The 20,000-nt window shown below is 63.0% G+C and overlaps 1 protein-coding gene across 1 annotated transcript in view; it reads right to left on the reverse strand.

Annotated features, from left to right (window-relative positions):
- Positions 1-25: 25 nt before the first annotated feature.
- LOC125320681 (ras/Rap GTPase-activating protein SynGAP-like) overlaps positions 26-20,000 on the reverse strand; it is a 29,778-nt gene continuing 9,803 nt past the window's right edge. Inside the window, exons 6-14 of the mRNA XM_048293068.1 lie at positions 19,716-19,860; positions 19,392-19,628; positions 15,512-15,713; positions 10,345-10,520; positions 9,487-9,529; positions 6,555-7,439; positions 5,253-5,426; positions 3,703-3,915; positions 26-112 (exon numbers count right to left, since the gene is read on the reverse strand). Coding sequence (XP_048149025.1) covers positions 95-112; positions 3,703-3,915; positions 5,253-5,426; positions 6,555-7,439; positions 9,487-9,529; positions 10,345-10,520; positions 15,512-15,713; positions 19,392-19,628; positions 19,716-19,860 — 2,093 coding nt within the window. The 3' untranslated portion in view covers positions 26-94. The remainder of the gene's footprint in view (positions 113-3,702; positions 3,916-5,252; positions 5,427-6,554; positions 7,440-9,486; positions 9,530-10,344; positions 10,521-15,511; positions 15,714-19,391; positions 19,629-19,715; positions 19,861-20,000) is intronic.

Below are 20,000 nucleotides of genomic sequence, written 5' to 3' on the forward strand. Positions count from 1 at the left end.
GTAATTTCCACCTGAGCGTCGAGCAGCCGCCGCCGGCCCTCGGGGGGGTCGTGGGCGCCCAAGTGATCCCTGCGCAGCTCCTGCTCCACCAGCATCAGCCTGCGGGGCCAGGCTTCACCGGGGTCATGCTGCCACCCCCCCGGGGACATCCCCGGGGACACCCAGGGACACCCCCCGGGCTCCCGCGCGCGCCCACGGGGACGCCCAAAGGCTTGGGGACATCGCCGGGGTCCACCTTGGGGACAACGCCAGGGACACCCCAGGGACACCTTGGGGACATCCCCAGGGACACCTCAAGGAACGTGGGGACATCCCCAGGGGACACCCCCAGGGGACACCTTGGGGACATCCCAGGGACACCTCAAGGACGTGGGGACATCCCCAGGGACACCCCCAAGGACACCTTGGGGACACCCAGGGACACCTCAAGGACGTGGGGACATCCCCAGGGACACCCCAGGGACACCTTTGGGGACATCCCCAGGGACACCTCAAGGACGTGGGGACATCCCCAGGGACACCCCCAAGGACACCTTGGGGACACCCAGGGACACCTCAAGGACGTGGGGACATCCCCAGGGACACCCCCAGGGACACCTTGGGGACAGCCCAGGGACACCTCAAGGACGTGGGGACATCCCCAGGGACACCCCAGGGACACCTTGGGGACATCCCCAGGGACACCTCAAGGACGTGGGGACATCCCCAGGGACACCCCCAAGGACACCTTGGGGACACCCAGGGGACACCTCAAGGACGTGGGGACATCCCCAGGGACACCCCAGGGACACCTTGGGGACAGCCCAGGGACACCTCAAGGACGTGGGGACATCCCCAGGGACACCCCCAAGGACACCTTGGGGACACCCAGGGACACCTCAAGGACGTGGGGACATCTCCAAGGACACCCCCAGGGTCATGGGGACACCCCCAGGGACACCTTGGGGGACATACCCAGGGACACCTCAAGGACGTGGGGACATCCCCAGGGACACCTTGGGGACACCCAGGGACATCCCCAGGGACACCCCAGGGACACCTCAAGGACATGGGGACATCCCCGGGGACACCCAGGGACACCCCCCGGGCTCCCGCGCGCGCCCACGGGGACACCCAAAGGCTTGGGGACATCGCCGGGGTCACCTTGGGGACAGCACCAGGGACACCCCAGGGACACCTTGGGGACACACAGGGACACCTTGGGGACATGGGGACATCCCCAGGGTCATGGGGACAACCCCTGGGACACCCCAGGACACCTTGGGGACACCCAGGGACACCTCAAGGACATGGGGACACCCCAGGGACACCTTGGGGACACACATGGACCTCAAGGACATGGGGACATCCCCAGGGACACCCCAGGGACACCCAGGGACAGCTCAAGGACATGAGGACACCCCCAGGGTCATGGGGACACTCCCAGGGACACCTTGGGGACACACAGGGACACCTTGGGGACATGGGGACATCCCCAGGGTCACGGGGACAACCCCTGGGACACTCCCAGGGACACCTTGGGGACACCCAGGGACACCTCAAGGACGTGGGGGCATCCCCAAGGACACCCCCAGGGTCATGGGGACATCCCCAGGGACACCCCAGGGACACCTCAAGGACATGGGGACACCCCAGGGTCATGGGGACACCCCCAGGGACACTCCAGGGACACCTCAAGGACGTGGGGACATCCCCAAGGACACCCCAGGGACATGGGGACACCCCCAGGGACACCCCAGGGACACCTCAAGGACATGGGGACACCCCAGGGTCATGGGGACAACCTCTGGAACACCCCAGGGACACCTTGGGGACACCCTGGGACACCCCAGGGACACCCCCAGGGACACGGGGACATCCCCAGGGACACCTTGGGGACACCTCAGGGACACCCAGGGACACGGGGACACCCCGAGGGACACCTTGGGGACACCCAAAGCCATGGGGGACAACTCTGGGGACACCCCCAGAGCCACCTCCAGGTCATGGGGACACCCCTAATGCCAGCCCAGGGACACCCAGGGACACCCCTGGGGACATGGGGACAGTGTGGGGACAGTGTGGGGACACACGTGGGCCACGCCGTGTCCCCGTGTCCCTTGACGTCCCCAGGGGCCGCGGTCACCTCCGTGTCACCCACGTCCCGTGTGGCCCTACGTGTGCTCGTGCCACCCCCGTGTCCTTCTGTGGCCCCATGTCCCCGTGTCCCCATGTCCCCGTGTGTCCCCAATGTCCCCTCGATGTCCCTGCTGTCCCCTGGCTGTTCCCGCTGTCCCCAATGTCCCCTGGCTGTCCCTGCTGTCCCCTCGTGTCCCCTCGATGTCCCTGCTGTCCCCTGGCTGTTCCCGCTGTCCCCAGTGTCCCCTTGATGTCCCCTGGCTGTCCCCTTGATGTCCCCACTGTCCCCTGGCTGTCCCTGCTGTCCCCTCAATGTCCCTGCTGTCCCCTCGTGTCCCCACTGTCCCCAATGTCCCCTCGATGTCCCCGCTGTCCCCTCGTGTCCCCACTGTCCCCTGGCCGTCCCCGCCATCCCCGTGTGTCCCTCACCTGCCGATGATGCTCTTGATCTGGGAGTCCCCGTGTGTCCCTGCCTGTCCCCACTGTCCCCTGTGTGTCCCCATGTCCCCAGTGTTCCCGGTGTGTCCCCGTGTGTCCCTGTGTGTCCCCATGTCTCCCCAATGTCCCCGTGTGTCCCCATGTCCCCGTATCTCTGTTTATCCCCAATGTCCCCTCGATGTCCCCGCTGTCCCCAGGTGTCCCTCACCTGCCGATGACGCTTTTGATCTGGGAGTCCCCGTGTGACCCCAATGTCCCCTGGCTGTCCTCTCGATGTCCCCGCTGTCCCCTCTGTGTCCCCAATGTCCCCTGGCTGTCCCCTCTATGTCCCCGCTGTCCCCAATGTCCCCGGTGTGTCCCCCGTGTGTCCCCGCTGTCCCCCGTGTGTCCCCAATGTCCCTGGTGTGTCCCCAATGTCCCCTCTGTGTCCCCAATGTCCCCGGTGTGTCCTTGCTGTCCCTGCTGTCCCCTCAATGTCCCCTGGCTGTCCCCTCGATGTCCCTGCTGTCCCCAATGTCCCCGCCATCCCCAGTGTGTCCCCGCTGTCCCCGGTGTGTCCCCAGTGTCCCCTGGCTGTCCCTGTTGTCCCCTGTGTGTCCCCGCTGTCCCCTCGATGTCCCCGCTGTCCCCTGGCCGTCCCCGCCATCCCCGGTGTGTCCCCGCCATCCCTGGTGTGTCCCCGCCATCCCCGGTGTGTCCCCACTGTCCCCGGTGTGTCCCCGCTGTCCCCTGGCCGTCCCCGCCATCCCCGGTGTGTCCCTGCCATCCCTGGTGTGTCCCCGCCGTCCCCGGTGTGTCCCTGCTGTCCCCTGACCGTCCCCCGCCATCCCCGGTGTGTCCCCACTGTCCCCGGTGTGTCCCCGCCGTCCCCGGTGTGTCCCTGCTGTCCCCTGACCGTCCCCGCCATCCCCCGGTGTGTCCCCACTGTCCCCGGTGTGTCCCCGCTGTCCCCTGGCCGTCCCCGCCATCCCCGGTGTGTCCCTGCCATCCCTGGTGTGTCCCCGCCGTCCCCGGTGTGTCCCTGCTGTCCCCTGGCCGTCCCCCGCCATCCCCGGTGTGTCCCCGCCATCCCCGGTGTGTCCCCACTGTCCCCGGTGTGTCCCTGCTGTCCCCTGGCCGTCCCCGCCGTCCCCGTGTGTCCCTCACCTGCCGATGATGCTCTTGATCTGGGAGTCCTTCTCCTGCTGCTGCTGCCGCAGCCGCTTCTCGCTGAGCTCGAGGCGCTGCTGGTACTGCAGGAGGATGCGGCTCGTCCTGCTCCTCCTGCGTCACCAGGCGCCGCTCGTACTCCTCCAGCTTGCGGTTGGACATGTGCAGCCGCTCCTTCAGCGAGTGGATCTCCTCCTCGTACTCCTTCACCTGCCACAGGGGACACTGCAGCACACCTGGGGGCACCTGGGGGCACCTGGGACCCGCTATGGGCACACCTGACACACCTGGGGACACCTGGGGGCACCTGGGACCTGCTATGGGGGCACCTGGGACCTTCTATGGGCACATCTGGCACACCTGGATCTCCTCCTCATACTCCTTCACCTGCCACAGGGGGCACTGCAGCACACCTGGGGGCACCTGATACACCTGGGGGCACCTGGGACCCGCTATGGGCACACCTGACACACCTGGGGGCATCTGGGGGCACCTGGGCACACCTGGGGGCACCCGGGACCCGCTAAAACCCCGTATGGGCGCACCTGGCACACCTGGATCTCCTCCTCGTACTCCTTCACCTGCCACAGGGGGCACTGCAGCACACCTGGGGGCACCTGGGGGCAGCTGGGGGCACCTGAGACCCGCTATGGGCACACCTGACACACCTGGGGGCATCTGGGGGCACCTGGGCACAGCTGAGGATCCGTTATAGGCACATCTGAGACACCCGGGGACACCTGGGGACATGTGGGACCCTGCCACGGGGACACCTGGCACCTCCTGTACGGACACCTGGACAGCTGAGCCCTCCTTTCGGAACAGCTGGATCCCTCACACCTGGATCCCTCACACCTGGATCCCTGCACAGCTGGATCCACCAGGAACACCTGAACACCTGCACAGCTGGATCCCTCACACCTGGATCCCCGCACACCTGGATCCCTGCACACCTGGATCCACCAGGAGCACCTGAACACCTGCACAGCTGGATCCCTCACACCTGGATCCCTCACACCTGAGATCCACCATCCCCAGCCCCTGGATCCCTGCACACCTGAGCCCACCTGCTCTCACCTGTCACACCCATCACACCTGTCCCCACCTGGGCACACCTGTCCACACCTGTCACACCCTCATACCTGTCCCCACGTGTCACCGTCCCACCTGTCCCCACCTGTCCCCACCTGTCACCCCTGTCACACCTGTCCCTGCCTGTCACACCTGGGCACACCTGGGCACACCTGGGCACAGCTGTTCTGTCCCCTCTGTCCCCACCTGTCCCCACCTGGGCACACCGGTTCTGCCCCCCCCGTCCCCACCTGTCCTCACCTGTCCCCACCTGGGCACACCGGCTCTGTCCCCTCTGTCCCCCCCATCCCCACCTGAGCACACCTGGGCACACCTGTTCTGTCCCCTCTGTCCCCACCTGTCCCTACCTGTCCCCACCTGGGCACACCTGTTCTGTCCCCCCCATCCCCACCTGTCCCCACCTGTCCCCACCTGTTCTGTCCCCCCCGTCCCCCCCGCCCGTCCCGCCGCCCTACCCGGTCCAGCCGGCTCTCGTCCATGGACTTGGAGTACTCCTTGAGCTTGTACTCCTCGCGCTCGATGTGGGAGCTCTCGATGTCGGCCGACAGGTGCGGCATGTTGGACACCCAGGCCACCGTGCGCTCCGACGCCGGCAGCACCGGGTTCAGCGTGGACGGCGTCTGCGACGCCTGCGGGGACAGCGGGGGGGACAGCGGGGGGACAGCGAGGGGACAGAGCGGGGACAGAGCGGGGACAGAGCGGGGACAGCGAGGGGACAGCGAGGGGACAGAGCGGGGACAGAGCGGGGACAGAGCGGAAACACCGAGGGGACAGAGCGGGGACAGCGGGGACAGAGCGGGGACAGCGGGGGACAGCGAGGAGTCAGCGGGGTGTGGGGGGCAGTGGGGGGAAAAGGGGGGGATGCGGGGGGAGATGGGGACACGGAGGAGGTGAGGATGGGGGGGGGACACCGGGGGGACACGAGGGATGTGGGGGGTGCGGGGGGCATGGGGACACCAGGGGGGACACCGGGGGACATCAGGGGGACATGGGGGATGTGGGGGGTGCGGGGGACATGGGGTCATCGGGGGGACATCGGAGGGAGATGGGGATTTGGGGTATGGGGATACGGGGATGTGGGGACATGGGGACATTGGGGACATTGGGGAGATGTGGATGTGGGGACATGGGGACATTGGGGGGACGTGGGACATTGAGAGATGTCAGCGGGATATGGGGATGTGGGGACACATGGGGGGACACCGAGGGTTATAGGGGGACACAAGGGGACACAAGGACGAGTTTGGTTCCCCCTTCAGCATCGTGGGAGCCCTCGCTGTCCCCAGCGTGCGCTGCGTCCCCACGTCCCCACATCCCCCAGTGTCCCCAACACCCCCCACACCCCCAGATCCCCCCATGTCCCCAATGTCCCCCGTCCTGTGTCCCCACGTCCCCGTGTCCCCACATCCCCCAGTGTCCCCCCACATCCCCAATGTCCCCACACCCCACACGTCCCCAAGCCCCCATATCCTGCCATGTCCCCCAGAGTCCCGCACACCCCCATGTCCCCAATGTCCCCCATCCTCAGTGTCCCCATGTCCCCCAGAGTCCCCCCACATCCCCCATGTCCCCCAGTGTCCCCTGTCCTCAATGTCCCAATGTCCCAACGTCCCTCAGTGTCCCCCCACGTCCCCCATGAACCCCAGTGTCCCCCCACGTCCCCCATGCCCCCCACACCCCGCACATCCCCAAGCCCCCATATCCCCCATACCCCCCATCTCCCCATGTCCCCCGCTGTCCCCCCGCTGTCCCCGCACCTGCTTGGTGACAGGTGGCTTCATGCCGGCCACCGAGGCCTCCTTGGCCAGGGAGGGCTGGCGGGAGCGGGGGGGGTCCGTACGCGGGTTCGGGGGACGCCAGCAGGTTCCCGCTGGCGGGGCGCGGCTTTTGGGGCACCCCCAGCGCCGAGGGCCCCCCGCCCCCTTTTCCCGCCCGCGACCCCCGCGGGGTGGGCGGCGGGGGGGCCCCGATGGTGATCTGGGGGGGGGCCAGGGTGTCCTGGAGCGACAGCTGCCTGCGGCCGAAGTCGGCGCCCGGCCGCCCGAACTCGTCGCTGTAGCTGTGGCTGTGCGTGATGTGTTTTTGGGGGGGGGTCGCCAGCTCCTCGCTCTTGCTGTAGCCGTGCAGCGGCGGGGGGGGCGACGCCCCCGAAGTGGCCCCCCCTCGCCGCCGCCCCCCTCGCCCCTCCCGCCGCCCCCTCCGCCGCCGTCGGGGCCGCGCAGGGGCCCGTCGGCGGCCAGGTGGAACAGGGGGTTCTGGAAGGAGAGCGGCACCCGCAGCTGCGGCCCCCCCCGGCTCGGGGACCCCCAGGCGCGGCGGGGCCAGGCTGGAGGCGCTGCCCTGCGACAGCCGCGCCGGGCCGCAGCCCCCCCTGGCCCGCGCCCCCCGGGGCCGGACCCCCGGCCAGCAGCTCGGCCGGCAGGCTGGGGATGCTGTCCACGCGTCCGTCCTGCAGGTCCAGCATGGACACGCTCTTGCCGACCCCCAGCGCGCCCCCGCGGCCGCCCTCGGGCTCGGTGAGGTCCGAGCTGCTCGTGCAGTAGGCGGGCGACGAGCGGGCGAGCGGCGGCCGGCTCAGCACCAGCACCTCCGGCGGACCCTTCTCCTGCGGCGGGGACGGGAGCCGCGGCACGTCCATGGAGCTGCGGGGCGGGGGGACGGGGTGTGGGGTGGGGGTGTGGGGTGGGGGATACGGGGAGGGGGATGTAGGGTGGGAGATGTGGGGTGGGGGATGGGGAGGGGGATGTGGGGTGGGGGATTGGGGTGGGGGGAGGGGGATGTGGGGTGGGGGATATGGGGATATGGGGAGGGGGATGAGGGGAAGGGGATGTGAGGTGGGGAGGGGGATGTGGGGAGGGGGATGAGGGGTGGGGAGGAGGATGTGGGGTGAGGAGGGGGATGTGGGGTGGTGGGTATGGGGAGGGGGATATGGGGTGGGGAGGGAGATATGGGGAAGGGGATATGGGGAGGGGAGGGGGATGTGGGGAAGGGGATGAGGGTATATGGGATGGGGAGGGGGATGAGGGATGGGGAAGGGAATATGGGGAGGGGGATATGGGATGGGGTGGGGGATATGGGGAGGGGGATGTGGGGTGAGGAGGGGGATATGGAGAGGGGGATACGGGGTGGGGGATATGGGGTGCGGAGGGGGATGAGGGGTGAGGAGGGGCATATGGGGAAGGGGATATATGGAGGGGGATATGGGATGGGGTGGGGGATATGGGGAGGGGGATGACGGGTGGGGGATGTGGGGTGGAGAGGGGAGAAATGGGATGGGGGATTGAGGGGGTAAGGAATGGGGAGGGGGATACGGGATGGAGAGGGGGATATGGGGAGGGGGATACGGGATATGAGGTGGGGAGGGGGGAATGGGGGGGGAGGGTGGAGGGGATAAGGGATGGGGATGGGGAGGGCATGGGGGACACGGGATAGGAAGGGGGGAAATGGGTTGGGGGGCAGGGGAGGGGGTGTGGGATGGAGGGTGTGGGATGGAGAGGGGGTGTGGGATGGGGGGTGTGGGATGGGGAGGGGGTGTGGGATGGAGAGGGGGTGTGGGATGGGGGGTGTGGGATGGGGAGGGGGGTGTGGGATGGGGGGGTGTGGGATGGGGGGGGTGTGGGATGGAGAGGGGGTGTGGGATGGAGAGGGGGTGTGGGATGGGGGGTGTGGGATGGAGAGGGGGGTGTGGGATGGAGAGGGGGTGTGGGATGGAGAGGGGGTGTGGGATGGAGAGGGGGTGTGGGATGGAGAGGGGGTGTGGGATGGAGAGGGGGTGTGGGATGGGGGGTGTGGGATGGAGAGGGGGTGTGGGATGGGGGGGTGTGGGATGGGAGGGGGTGTGGGATGGGGAGGGGGAGCAGCGGATGGGGATAGGGGAGTGGGAATGGGGTGGGAAGGGGGCACGGGATGGGGATGTGGGATGGAGGGACGTGGAGGGGGGATGCGGGGTGGGGGGGACACACGGGATGAGGGCGGTTGGGCACGGCCCCAGATCCGCCCCCGTGGAATCGTCCCGGTGCCGTTGCTGTCCCGTCCCCATCCCAACCCCCACCCTGATCCCAATCCCAACCCCCATTCCTGTCCCATCCCCATCCCAACCCCCACCCTGATCCCAATCCCAATTCCAATCCCAGTCCCAACCCCCATTCCCGTCCCATCCCCATCCAAACCCCCACCCTGATCCCAATCCCAACCCCCATTCCCGTCCCATCCCAATCCCAATCCCAATCCCAGTCCCAACCCCCATTCCTGTGCCATCCCAATCCCCACCCCGATCCCAATCCCAATCCCCATTCCTGTCCCAATTCCATCTCCACCTCGATCCCAATCCAAATTCTATCCCCATGGTGATCCAAATCCCAAATCCTAATCCCAATCCCAATCCCAGTCCCATCCCCAAATCCCATCCCCATCCCCACCCGAATCCCAAATCCCAAATCCCAAATCCCATTCCCGATCCCCACCCAAATCCCAAATCCTATCCCCACCCGAATCCCAAATCCCAAATCCCATTCCCGATCCCCACCCAAATCCCAAATCCTATCCCCACCCGAATCCCAAATCCCAGTCCCAAATCCCAAATCCCAAATCCCATCCCCACCCGAATCCTCAATCCCAAATCTCAAATCCCAAATCCCAAACCCCATTCCCAATGCCCACCCCCATCCCGATCCCATTCCCGCCCCTCACCTGTTGAGCCCCCCGCACCATGTAGGACTGGAGATCCACGGAGCTGCGGGGACAGGGGACACCCCCCAGGTGAGACTGGGGACACCTGGGACAGGTGGGGACACCCAGGGGGACACAAGGGCAGGACAGGTGACACCCCCAGGGACACCTGGGACAGGTGGGGACACCCAGGGGGACACCCGAGGGACAGGTGACACCCCCAGGGACACCTGGGACAGGTGGGGACACCCAGGGGGACACGGAAGGGGGACAGGTGACACCCCAGGTGAGACCCAGGGACACCAGGTGACGTTGGGGGTCACAGTGGGGGGGTCCCACAGGTATTTGGGGGGTCACCATGGGGACGGGGGGGGTCACAGGTGGGTGGGGGATGCCCCAGGTGGGACCGAGGGCCACCAGGTGAGGCCAGGTGAGGTGCGGGGGTCACCTGGGGCACAGGACAGAGCACAACGGGGGGGTCACAGGTGGGACTTGAGGGCACCGCTCGGACATGGGGACACTGGGAGGGGTCACAGGTGGGTGGGGCCACCCCAGGTGGGACCGAGGGCCACCAGGTGAGGCCAGGTGAGGTGGGGGTGTCACCTGGGGCAGAGGATAGGACACAACAGGAGGTACCATGAAGACACGGGAGGACACCATGGGGACACTGGGAGGGGTCACAGGTGGGTGGGGGATGCCCCAGGTGGGACCAAGGGCCACCAGGTGAGGCCAGGTGAGGTGGGGTGGGGTCACCTGGGACACACAGCCGGACACGACAGGGGGTCGCGGTTGGACACGCAGAGCCACCCCCGTGCCGGGGGCGACGCGCGGGGCTCCCTGCGCCGCCGGGGTCACCCGTGGCCGCCCAGGTGCGCTCACCTGTTGAGGTCACGCACGAGGTAGGGCTGCAGGTCGGCCGAGGGCCCGCGCAGGACCAGCCCTTTGGGGGGCAGGCGCTCGCCCTGGCTCGGCTGCCGCTGCAGGTGGGGGTTGCGCAGCGCCACGCTGATGTCGGTCAGCAGCCGCGGCAGCGGGCCCAGCTTCAGCAGCGCCTCCTGTGGGGGGAAACACACCTGGGTACACCTGGGAGCACCTGGATACACCTGGATACACCTGGGAGCACCTGGGGACACCTGGGTGCACCTGGGAGCACCTGGATACACCTGGGAACACCTGGGAACACCTGGGTGCACCTGGATACACCTGGGAGCACCTGGGAACACCTGGGAGCACCTGGATACACCTGGATACACCTGGGTGCACCTGGGGACACCTGGGTGCACCTGGGAGCACCTGGATACACCTGGGAACACCTGGGAACACCTGGATACACCTGGGAGCACCTGGATACACCTGGGTGCACCTGGGGACACCTGGGAGCACCTGGAAACACCTGGGTACAGCTGGGTGCACCTGGATACACCTGGGTGTACCTGGGAACACCTGGGAACACCTGGGAACACCTGGATACACCTGGGAGCACCTGGGAACACCTGGGTGCACCTGGGAACACCTGGATACACCTGGATACACCTGGGAGCACCTGGATACACCTGGGAACACCTGGGAACATCTGGGAACACCTGGGAGCACCTGGATACACCTGGGAGCACCTGGAAACACCTGGGTACAGCTGGGTGCACCTGGGAGCACCTGGATACACCTGGGAACACCTGGGAACACCTGGATACACCTAGGTGCACCTGGATACACCTGGATACACCTGGGAGCACCTGGGAACACCTGGGTGCACCTGGGGACACCTGGATACACCTGGGAGCACCTGGATACACCTGGGAACACCTGGGAACACCTGGGTGTACCTGGGAGCACCTGGGAACACCTGGGAACACCTGGGAGCACCTGGGAGCACCTGGGAACACCTGGGAGCACCTGGGAACACCTGGATACACCTGGGAGCACCTGGATACACCTGGATACACCTGGGAGCACCTGGGGACACCTAGGTGCACCTGGGAGCACCTGGATACACCTGGGAACACCTGGGAACACCTGGATACACCTGGGAACACCTGGGAACACCTGGGAACACCTGGGTGCACCTGGGAACACCTGGGAACACCTGGATACACCTGGGTGCACCTGGGGACACCTGGGAACACCTGGGAACACCTGGGAACACCTGGGTGCACCTGGATACACCTGGGAACACCTGGGAACACCTGGATACACCTGGGAGCACCTGGATACACCTGGGTGCACCTGGGGACACCTGGGAGCACCTGGAAACACCTGGGTACAGCTGGGTGCACCTGGATACACCTGGGTGTACCTGGGAACACCTGGGAACACCTGGGAGCACCTGGATACACCTGGGAGCACCTGGGAACACCTGGGTGCACCTGGGAACACCTGGATACACCTGGATACACCTGGGAGCACCTGGATACACCTGGGAACACCTGGGAACACCTCGGAACACCTCGGAGCACCTGGATACACCTGGGAGCACCTGGAAACACCTGGGAGCACCTCGGAGCACCTGGATACACCTGGGTACAGCTGGGTGCACCTGGGAGCACCTGGATACACCTGGGTGCACCTGGGAACACCTGGATACACCTAGGTGCACCTGGATACACCTGGGAGCACCTGGGAACACCTGGGAGCACCTGGGAACACCTGGATACACCTGGGAGCACCTGGATACACCTGGATACACCTGGGAACACCTGGGAACACCTGGGTGCACCTGGGAACACCTGGGAACACCTGGGAACACCTGGATACACCTGGGAGCACCTGGGAACACCTGGATACACCTGGGAACACCTGGATACACCTGGGAGCACCTGGGAACACCTGGGAACACCTGGGTACACCTGGGTGCACCTGGGAACACCTGGGAGCACCTGGGAACACCTGGGTGCACCTGGGAACACCTGGGAGCACCTGGATACACCTGGGAACACCTGGATACACCTGGGTGCACCTGGGGACACCTGGATACACCTGGGTGCACCTGGGGACACCTGGATACACCTGGGAGCACCTGGATACACCTGGGAACACCTGGGAACACCTGGGTGTACCTGGGAGCACCTGGGAACACCTGGGAACACCTGGGAGCACCTGGGAGCACCTGGGAACACCTGGGAGCACCTGGGAACACCTGGATACACCTGGGAGCACCTGGATACACCTGGATACACCTGGGAGCACCTGGGGACACCTAGGTGCACCTGGGAGCACCTGGATACACCTGGGAACACCTGGGAACACCTGGGAACACCTGGGTGCACCTGGGAACACCTGGGAACACCTGGGAACACCTGGATACACCTGGGTGCACCTGGGGACACCTGGGAACACCTGGGAACACCTGGGAACACCTGGGTGCACCTGGATACACCTGGGAACACCTGGGAACACCTGGATACACCTGGGAGCACCTGGATACACCTGGGTGCACCTGGGGACACCTGGGAGCACCTGGAAACACCTGGGTACAGCTGGGTGCACCTGGATACACCTGGGTGTACCTGGGAACACCTGGGAACACCTGGGAGCACCTGGATACACCTGGGAGCACCTGGGAACACCTGGGTGCACCTGGGAACACCTGGATACACCTGGATACACCTGGGAGCACCTGGATACACCTGGGAACACCTGGGAACACCTCGGAACACCTCGGAGCACCTGGATACACCTGGGAGCACCTGGAAACACCTGGGAGCACCTCGGAGCACCTGGATACACCTGGGTACAGCTGGGTGCACCTGGGAGCACCTGGATACACCTGGGTGCACCTGGGAACACCTGGATACACCTAGGTGCACCTGGATACACCTGGGAGCACCTGGGAACACCTGGGAGCACCTGGGAACACCTGGGAACACCTGGGAACACCTGGATACACCTGGGAGCACCTGGGAACACCTGGATACACCTGGGAGCACCTGGATACACCTGGATACACCTGGGAACACCTGGGAACACCTGGGTGCACCTGGGAACACCTGGGAACACCTGGGAACACCTGGATACACCTGGGAGCACCTGGGAACACCTGGATACACCTGGGAACACCTGGATACACCTGGGAGCACCTGGGAACACCTGGGAACACCTGGGTACACCTGGGTGCACCTGGGAACACCTGGGTGCACCTGGGAACACCTGGGAGCACCTGGATACACCTGGGAACACCTGGATACACCTGGGAGCACCTGGGAACACCTGGGAACACCTGAGTACACCTGGGTGCACCTGGGAACACCTGGGAACACCTGGGAACACCTGGGTGCACCTGGATACACCTGGGAACACCTGGGAACACCTGGGAACACCTGGGTGCACCTGGATACACCTGGGAACACCTGGGAACACCTGGGTGCACCTGGGAACACCTGGGAGCACCTGGATACACCTGGGAGCACCTGGGAACACCTGGGAACACCTGGGAGCACCTGGGAGCACTTGGATACACCTGGGAACACCTGGGAACACCTGGGAACACCTGGGTGCACCTGGGAACACCTGGGAGCACCTGGATACACCTGGGAACACCTGGGTGCACCTGGGAACACCTGGGAACACCTGGGAACACCTGGGTGCACCTGGGAACACCTGGGAACACCTGGGAACACCTGGATACACCTGGGAACACCTGGGTGCACCTGGGAACACCTGGGAACACCTGGGAACACCTGGGACCTCCCATTGACTGCACATGGGGGGACCCTAAAGACTGTGACAGGGACACAGCTTCAGTAGCGCCTCCTGAGGGGACAGGTGAGCACACCTGGGCACACCTGAGCACACCTGGGCACACCTGGGCAAACCTGGGCACACCTGAGCACATCTGGGCACACCTGGGCACACCTGGGCAAACCTGAGCACACCTGGGCACACCTGGGCACATCTGGGCACACCTGGACAAACCTGGGCAAACCTGGGCACACCTGGGCAAACCTGAGCACACCTGGACAAACCTGGGCAAACCTGAGCACACCTGCGGACACCTGGGCACACCTGGACAAACCTGAGCACACCTGAGCGCATCTGAGCGTACCTGGGCACACCTGAGCAAACCTGAGCACACCTGGGCACACCTGAGTGCACCTGGGCACACCTGGGCACACCTGGGCAGGTGGGATCTCCCATAGGAGGGATCCTGAGGAGCTCACCTGGCAGGGCTGGGATGCTCAAGGACCACATCTGGGGGGGCCATGGGACAATGGAACCCCTCGGGGAGGATGGAAGGGAGGCCACCCCAACACCTGGGGAGCTCACCTGGGCAGGTGGGACCCCTGGGAGCTCACCTGGGGGGACCCCAGGAACCTCTGGTGGTGGGACACAGGTGTGGGGACACCTGGGGAGGCTGTGGGCACACAGGTGAGGCTGTGGCCACACAGGTGAGGCTGTGGCCACGCAGGTGAGGCTATGGGGCCACAGGTGAGGCTGTGGGTGCACAGGTGAGGCTGTGGGTGCACAGGTGAGGCTGTGGCCATGCAGGTGAGGCTGTGGCCGCACAGGTGAGCCCATGGAGGGTTCCCCAGGTGTGTCCCAGGTGTGGTACCTTGCTGAGCTGGCTCATGAGCTCCCAAAGCAGCGCGTGCAGGGTGTCCATCCCCCCCAGCACCCCCCAGGTGACCCCCAGGTGAGGCTGTGGCCCCCAGGTGAGGCTGTGGCCGCACAGGTGAGGCTGTGGCCGCACAGGTGAGGCTGTGGCCCCCAGGTGAGGCTGTGGCCGCACAGGTGAGGCTGTGGCCGCACAGGTGAGGCTGTGGCCCCCAGGTGAGGCTGTGGCCGCACAGGTGAAGCTGTTGCCGCACAGGTGAGGCTGTGGCCGCACAGGTGAGGCTGTGGCCGCACAGGTGAGGCTGTGGCCCCCAGGTGAGGCTGTGGCCGCACAGGTGAAGCTGTTGCCGCACAGGTGAGGCTGTGGCCTCACAGGTGAGGCTGTTGCCGCACAGGTGAGGCTGTGGCCGCGCAGGTGAGGCTGTGGCCTCACAGGTGAGGCTGTGGCCGCACAGGTGAGGCTGTGGCCGCGCAGGTGAGGGGTCCCCAGGTGCGGTACCTTGCTGAGCTGGCTCATGACCTCCCAGAGCAGCGCGTGCAGCGTGGACAGCTCGCGGCCCAGGTCGATGTAGCCCTCGAAGCTGGTGCTGTTGGTCAGCGTGTCCAGGTTGGAGATCTCGTAGAGGAACTGCTGCATGCTGGCCCACTCCAGCTCCAGGAACTCGTTCATGAAGGCCATGTACTCCTCCTTGCTCCCAAACCTGCGCGGGCGTGGCCAGGTGAGGGCGGGGCTGGCAGGAGGGCAGGAACACCCCCTGCCAGGTGAGGGCAGGGCCAGCAGGAGGGTCGGGCTGGGGGTGGCAGATTGAGGGGTGGGGAAGCGCAGGGAGGGGGGTTGTCCATCATCTGTCATCCATCATCATCATCATCCATTGTCATCTGTTATCCACCATCATCCTTCCTTTGCTGCCATAATCCATCATCATCATCACCATCATCATCATCATCATCTGTCATCCACCATCATCATCCATCCATGGTCGTCTATCATCCATCATCATCCTTCTTCCACTGTCACCCATCATCATCACTCATCCATCATCATCATGACCATCACCACCATCTATCATCCACCATCATCATCCATCCATGGCTGTCTATCATCCATCATCATCCTTCTTCCATTGTCACCCATCATCATCATCATCATCGTCATCATCATTGTCATCATCCATCATCCAACTATTGTCATCCATCATCATCCATCACCATCATCCATCCATGGCTGTCTATCATCCATCATCATCCTTCTTCCATTGTCACCCATCATCATCATCATCATCGTCATCATCATTGTCATCATCCATCATCCAACTATTGTCATCCATCATCATGCATCACCATCATCCATCCATGGCTGTCTATCATCCATCATCATCCTTCTTCCATTGTCACCCATCATCATCATCGTCATCATCATCGTCATCATCCATCATCCAACTATTGTTATCCATCACCCATCATCATCCATCATCATCATCATCCATCCATGGTCGTCTATGGTCCATCATCATCCTTCTTCCACTGTCACCCATCATCATCACTCATCCATCATCATCATCAGCATCATCCAACTATTGTCATCCATCACCCATCATCATCCATCATCATCATCCATCCATGGTCGTCTATTATCCATCATCATCCTTCTTCCACAGTCATCCATCATCACCACTCATCCATCATCATCATCACCATCATCATCATCACCATCATCATCATCATCATCACCATCATCTATCATCCATCATCATCATCCATCCATGGTCATCTATCATCCATCATCATCCTTCTTCCACTGTCATCCATCATCATCACTCATCCATCATCATCATCATCATCATCCACCATTATCATCCATCCATGGTCATCTATCATCCATCCATCTCCTTCTTCCATTGTCACCCATCATCATCCATCATCATCTATCATCCCGCTATTGTCATCCATCATCATCACTCATCCGTCATCACCCATCATCATCTGTCATCCACCATCCATCATCATCCATCATCATCCACCAGCTATTGTCATCCGTCCACCATTCATCTCCTGCCCATTAAATCATGCATCTTCCATCCATCATCATCCCTCCATACATCCAGTCCCTCTACTCATCCATCATCATCATCCATCATCCATCATCCATCCATCTCCTGTGCATCAACTCATCCATCCATCTCCTCTCCATCCATCCATCCATCCATCCATCCATCCATCTCCTGTGCATCAACTCATCCATCCATCTCCTCTCCATCCATCCATCCATCCATCCATCCATCCATCTCCTCTCCATCCATCCATCCATCCATCTGTGCATCAACTCATCCATCCATCCATCCATCTCCTGTGCATCAACTCATCCATCCATCTCCTCTCCATCCATCCATCCATCCATCCATCCATCTCCTCTCCATCCATCCATCCATCCATCCATCCATCTCCTCTCCTCTCCATCCATCCATCCATCAATCTGTGCATCAACTCATCCATCCATCCATCCATCTCCTCTCCATCCATCCATCCATCCATCCGTCTCCTCTCCTCTCCATCCATCATCCATCCATCCGTCCATCCATCTCCTCTCCATCCATCCCTCCATCCATCCATCCATCCATCTCCTCTCCATCCATCCATCTATCCATCTCCTCTCCATCCATCTCCTCTCCATCCATCCATCCATCCATCCATCCATCCGTCCATCCATCTCCTCTCCATCCATCCATCCATTCATCCGTCCATCCATCTCCTCTCCATCCATCCATCCCTCCATCCATCCATCCATCCATCTCCTCTCCATCCATCCATCCATCCATCCGTCCATCCATCTCCTCTCCATCCATCCATCCATTCATCCATCCATCCATCTCCTCTCCATCCATCCATCTATCCATCTCCTCTCCATCCATCTCCTCTCCATCCATCCATCCATCCATCTCCTCTCCATCCATCCATCCATCCATCCATCCATCTCCTCTCCATCCATCCATCCATCCATCCATCCATCCATCCATCCATCTCCTGTGCATCAACTCATCCATCCATCCATCTCCTCTCCATCCATCCATCCATCCATCAATCTGTGCATCAACTCATCCATCCATCCATCCATCTCCTCTCCATCCATCCATCTCCTCTCCATCCATCCATCCGTCCATCCATCTCCTCTCCATCCATCCATCCATCCATCCATCCATCTCCTCTCCATCCATCCATCCCTCCATCCATCCATCCATCCATCTCCTCTCCATCCATCCATCCATCCATCCGTCCATCCATCTCCTCTCCATCCATCCATCCATTCATCCATCCATCCATCTCCTCTCCATCCATCCATCTATCCATCTCCTCTCCATCCATCTCCTCTCCATCCATCCATCCATCCGTCCATCCATCTCCTCTCCATCCATCCATCCATCCATCCATCCATCCATCCATCCATCTCCTCTCCATCCATCCATCTCCTCTCCATCCATCCATCTATCCATCTCCTCTCCATCCATCTCCTCTCCATCCATCCATCCATCCATCTCCTGTGCATCAACTCATCCATCCATCCATCTCCTCTCCATCCATCCATCCATCCATCCATCCATCCATCCATCCATCCATCCATCCATCTCCTCTCCATCCATCCATCTCCTCTCCATCCATCCATCTATCCATCTCCTCTCCATCCATCTCCTCTCCATCCATCCATCCATCCATCCATCCGTCCATCCATCTCCTCTCCATCCATCCATCCATCCATCCTGTCCCTCAACTTACCCATTTCCCATCCAGCATCCAACCATCATCCATCATCCACCTCTTGTCCCTCAACTCATCCATCCATCCATCAACTCATTCATCATCATCCATCCATCTCCATCCATCTCCACCCATCTCCACCCATCCATCCATTCATAATCATCATCCACCCACCATCATCCATCTCCTGTCCCTCAACTCATCCATCCATCATCCATCCACCTTCTCGCCACCCATCATCCGTCCACCATCATCCATCTCCTGTCCCTCAACTCATCCATCCATCAACTCATTCATCATCATCCATCCATCTCCGTCCATCCATCCATCCATTCATCATCATCCATCACCCATCATCATCATCCACCTCCTGTCCCTCAACTCATCCATCCATCAACTCATTCATCATCATCCATCCATCTCCATCCATCTCCACCCATTCATCCATTCATAATCATCATCCACCCACCATCATCCATCTCCTGTCCCTCAACTCATCCATCCCTCAATTCATCCATCCACCATCATCCATCCATCTCCATCCATCTCCATCCATCTCCACCCATCCACCACCCCTCCATGAATCTCCAAACCCCTCCCTCCGTCCCTCCCGCCGTCGCTGCCCTCACTTGGTGAAGTTGGCCAAGTTCTGGATGACCTTGGCGATGAGGGTCAGTGTCCGGGCCGTCTGCTCGTCGGGATACTCCTGCATGAGGCCGAAGAGGCTGGGGGACATCACGGCGGGGCACAGGAAGCGCAGGAAGAGCGAGGCGCTGATCAGGCGGTCGGCGATGTCCTCGCGCCCGCGCTCGGCGCAGCGCAGCCGCCACGAGGCGAACACCTCCTTCAGCTCCCGCGGGAACACGCTGCCGGCGGGACACGGCGGGGACGCGGCGTCACGCGGGCGCCGGGGACGTTCCCGGGACGTCCCCACCGCGCGTCCCCGCACTCACCAGTGGGAGTTGACCACCTTGCAGAGCGCCAGCTCGCAGCACATGCGCAGGTTGGCCTGGTGGTCGGCCAGGGTGGAGGCCGAGCACTTCATGGGGTCCACCTCGCAGTTCTCCTCCGACTCGTAGAGCGCCCGGATGAACTCGCCTGGGGCACGGCACGGTCACGGGGACGTGGGGACATCCACGGGGACACCCACGGGGACACCGAGGGGGCGGGCAGGTGAGATGGGACCCAACCGTGTCTTGGATGTGAGAAGGGACCTCCCAACCACATCACGATGGTGG

This window comes from Corvus hawaiiensis, assembly GCF_020740725.1.
Source record: "Corvus hawaiiensis isolate bCorHaw1 chromosome 31 unlocalized genomic scaffold, bCorHaw1.pri.cur SUPER_31c, whole genome shotgun sequence".
NCBI classification, from domain to species: Eukaryota; Metazoa; Chordata; class Aves; order Passeriformes; family Corvidae; genus Corvus; species Corvus hawaiiensis.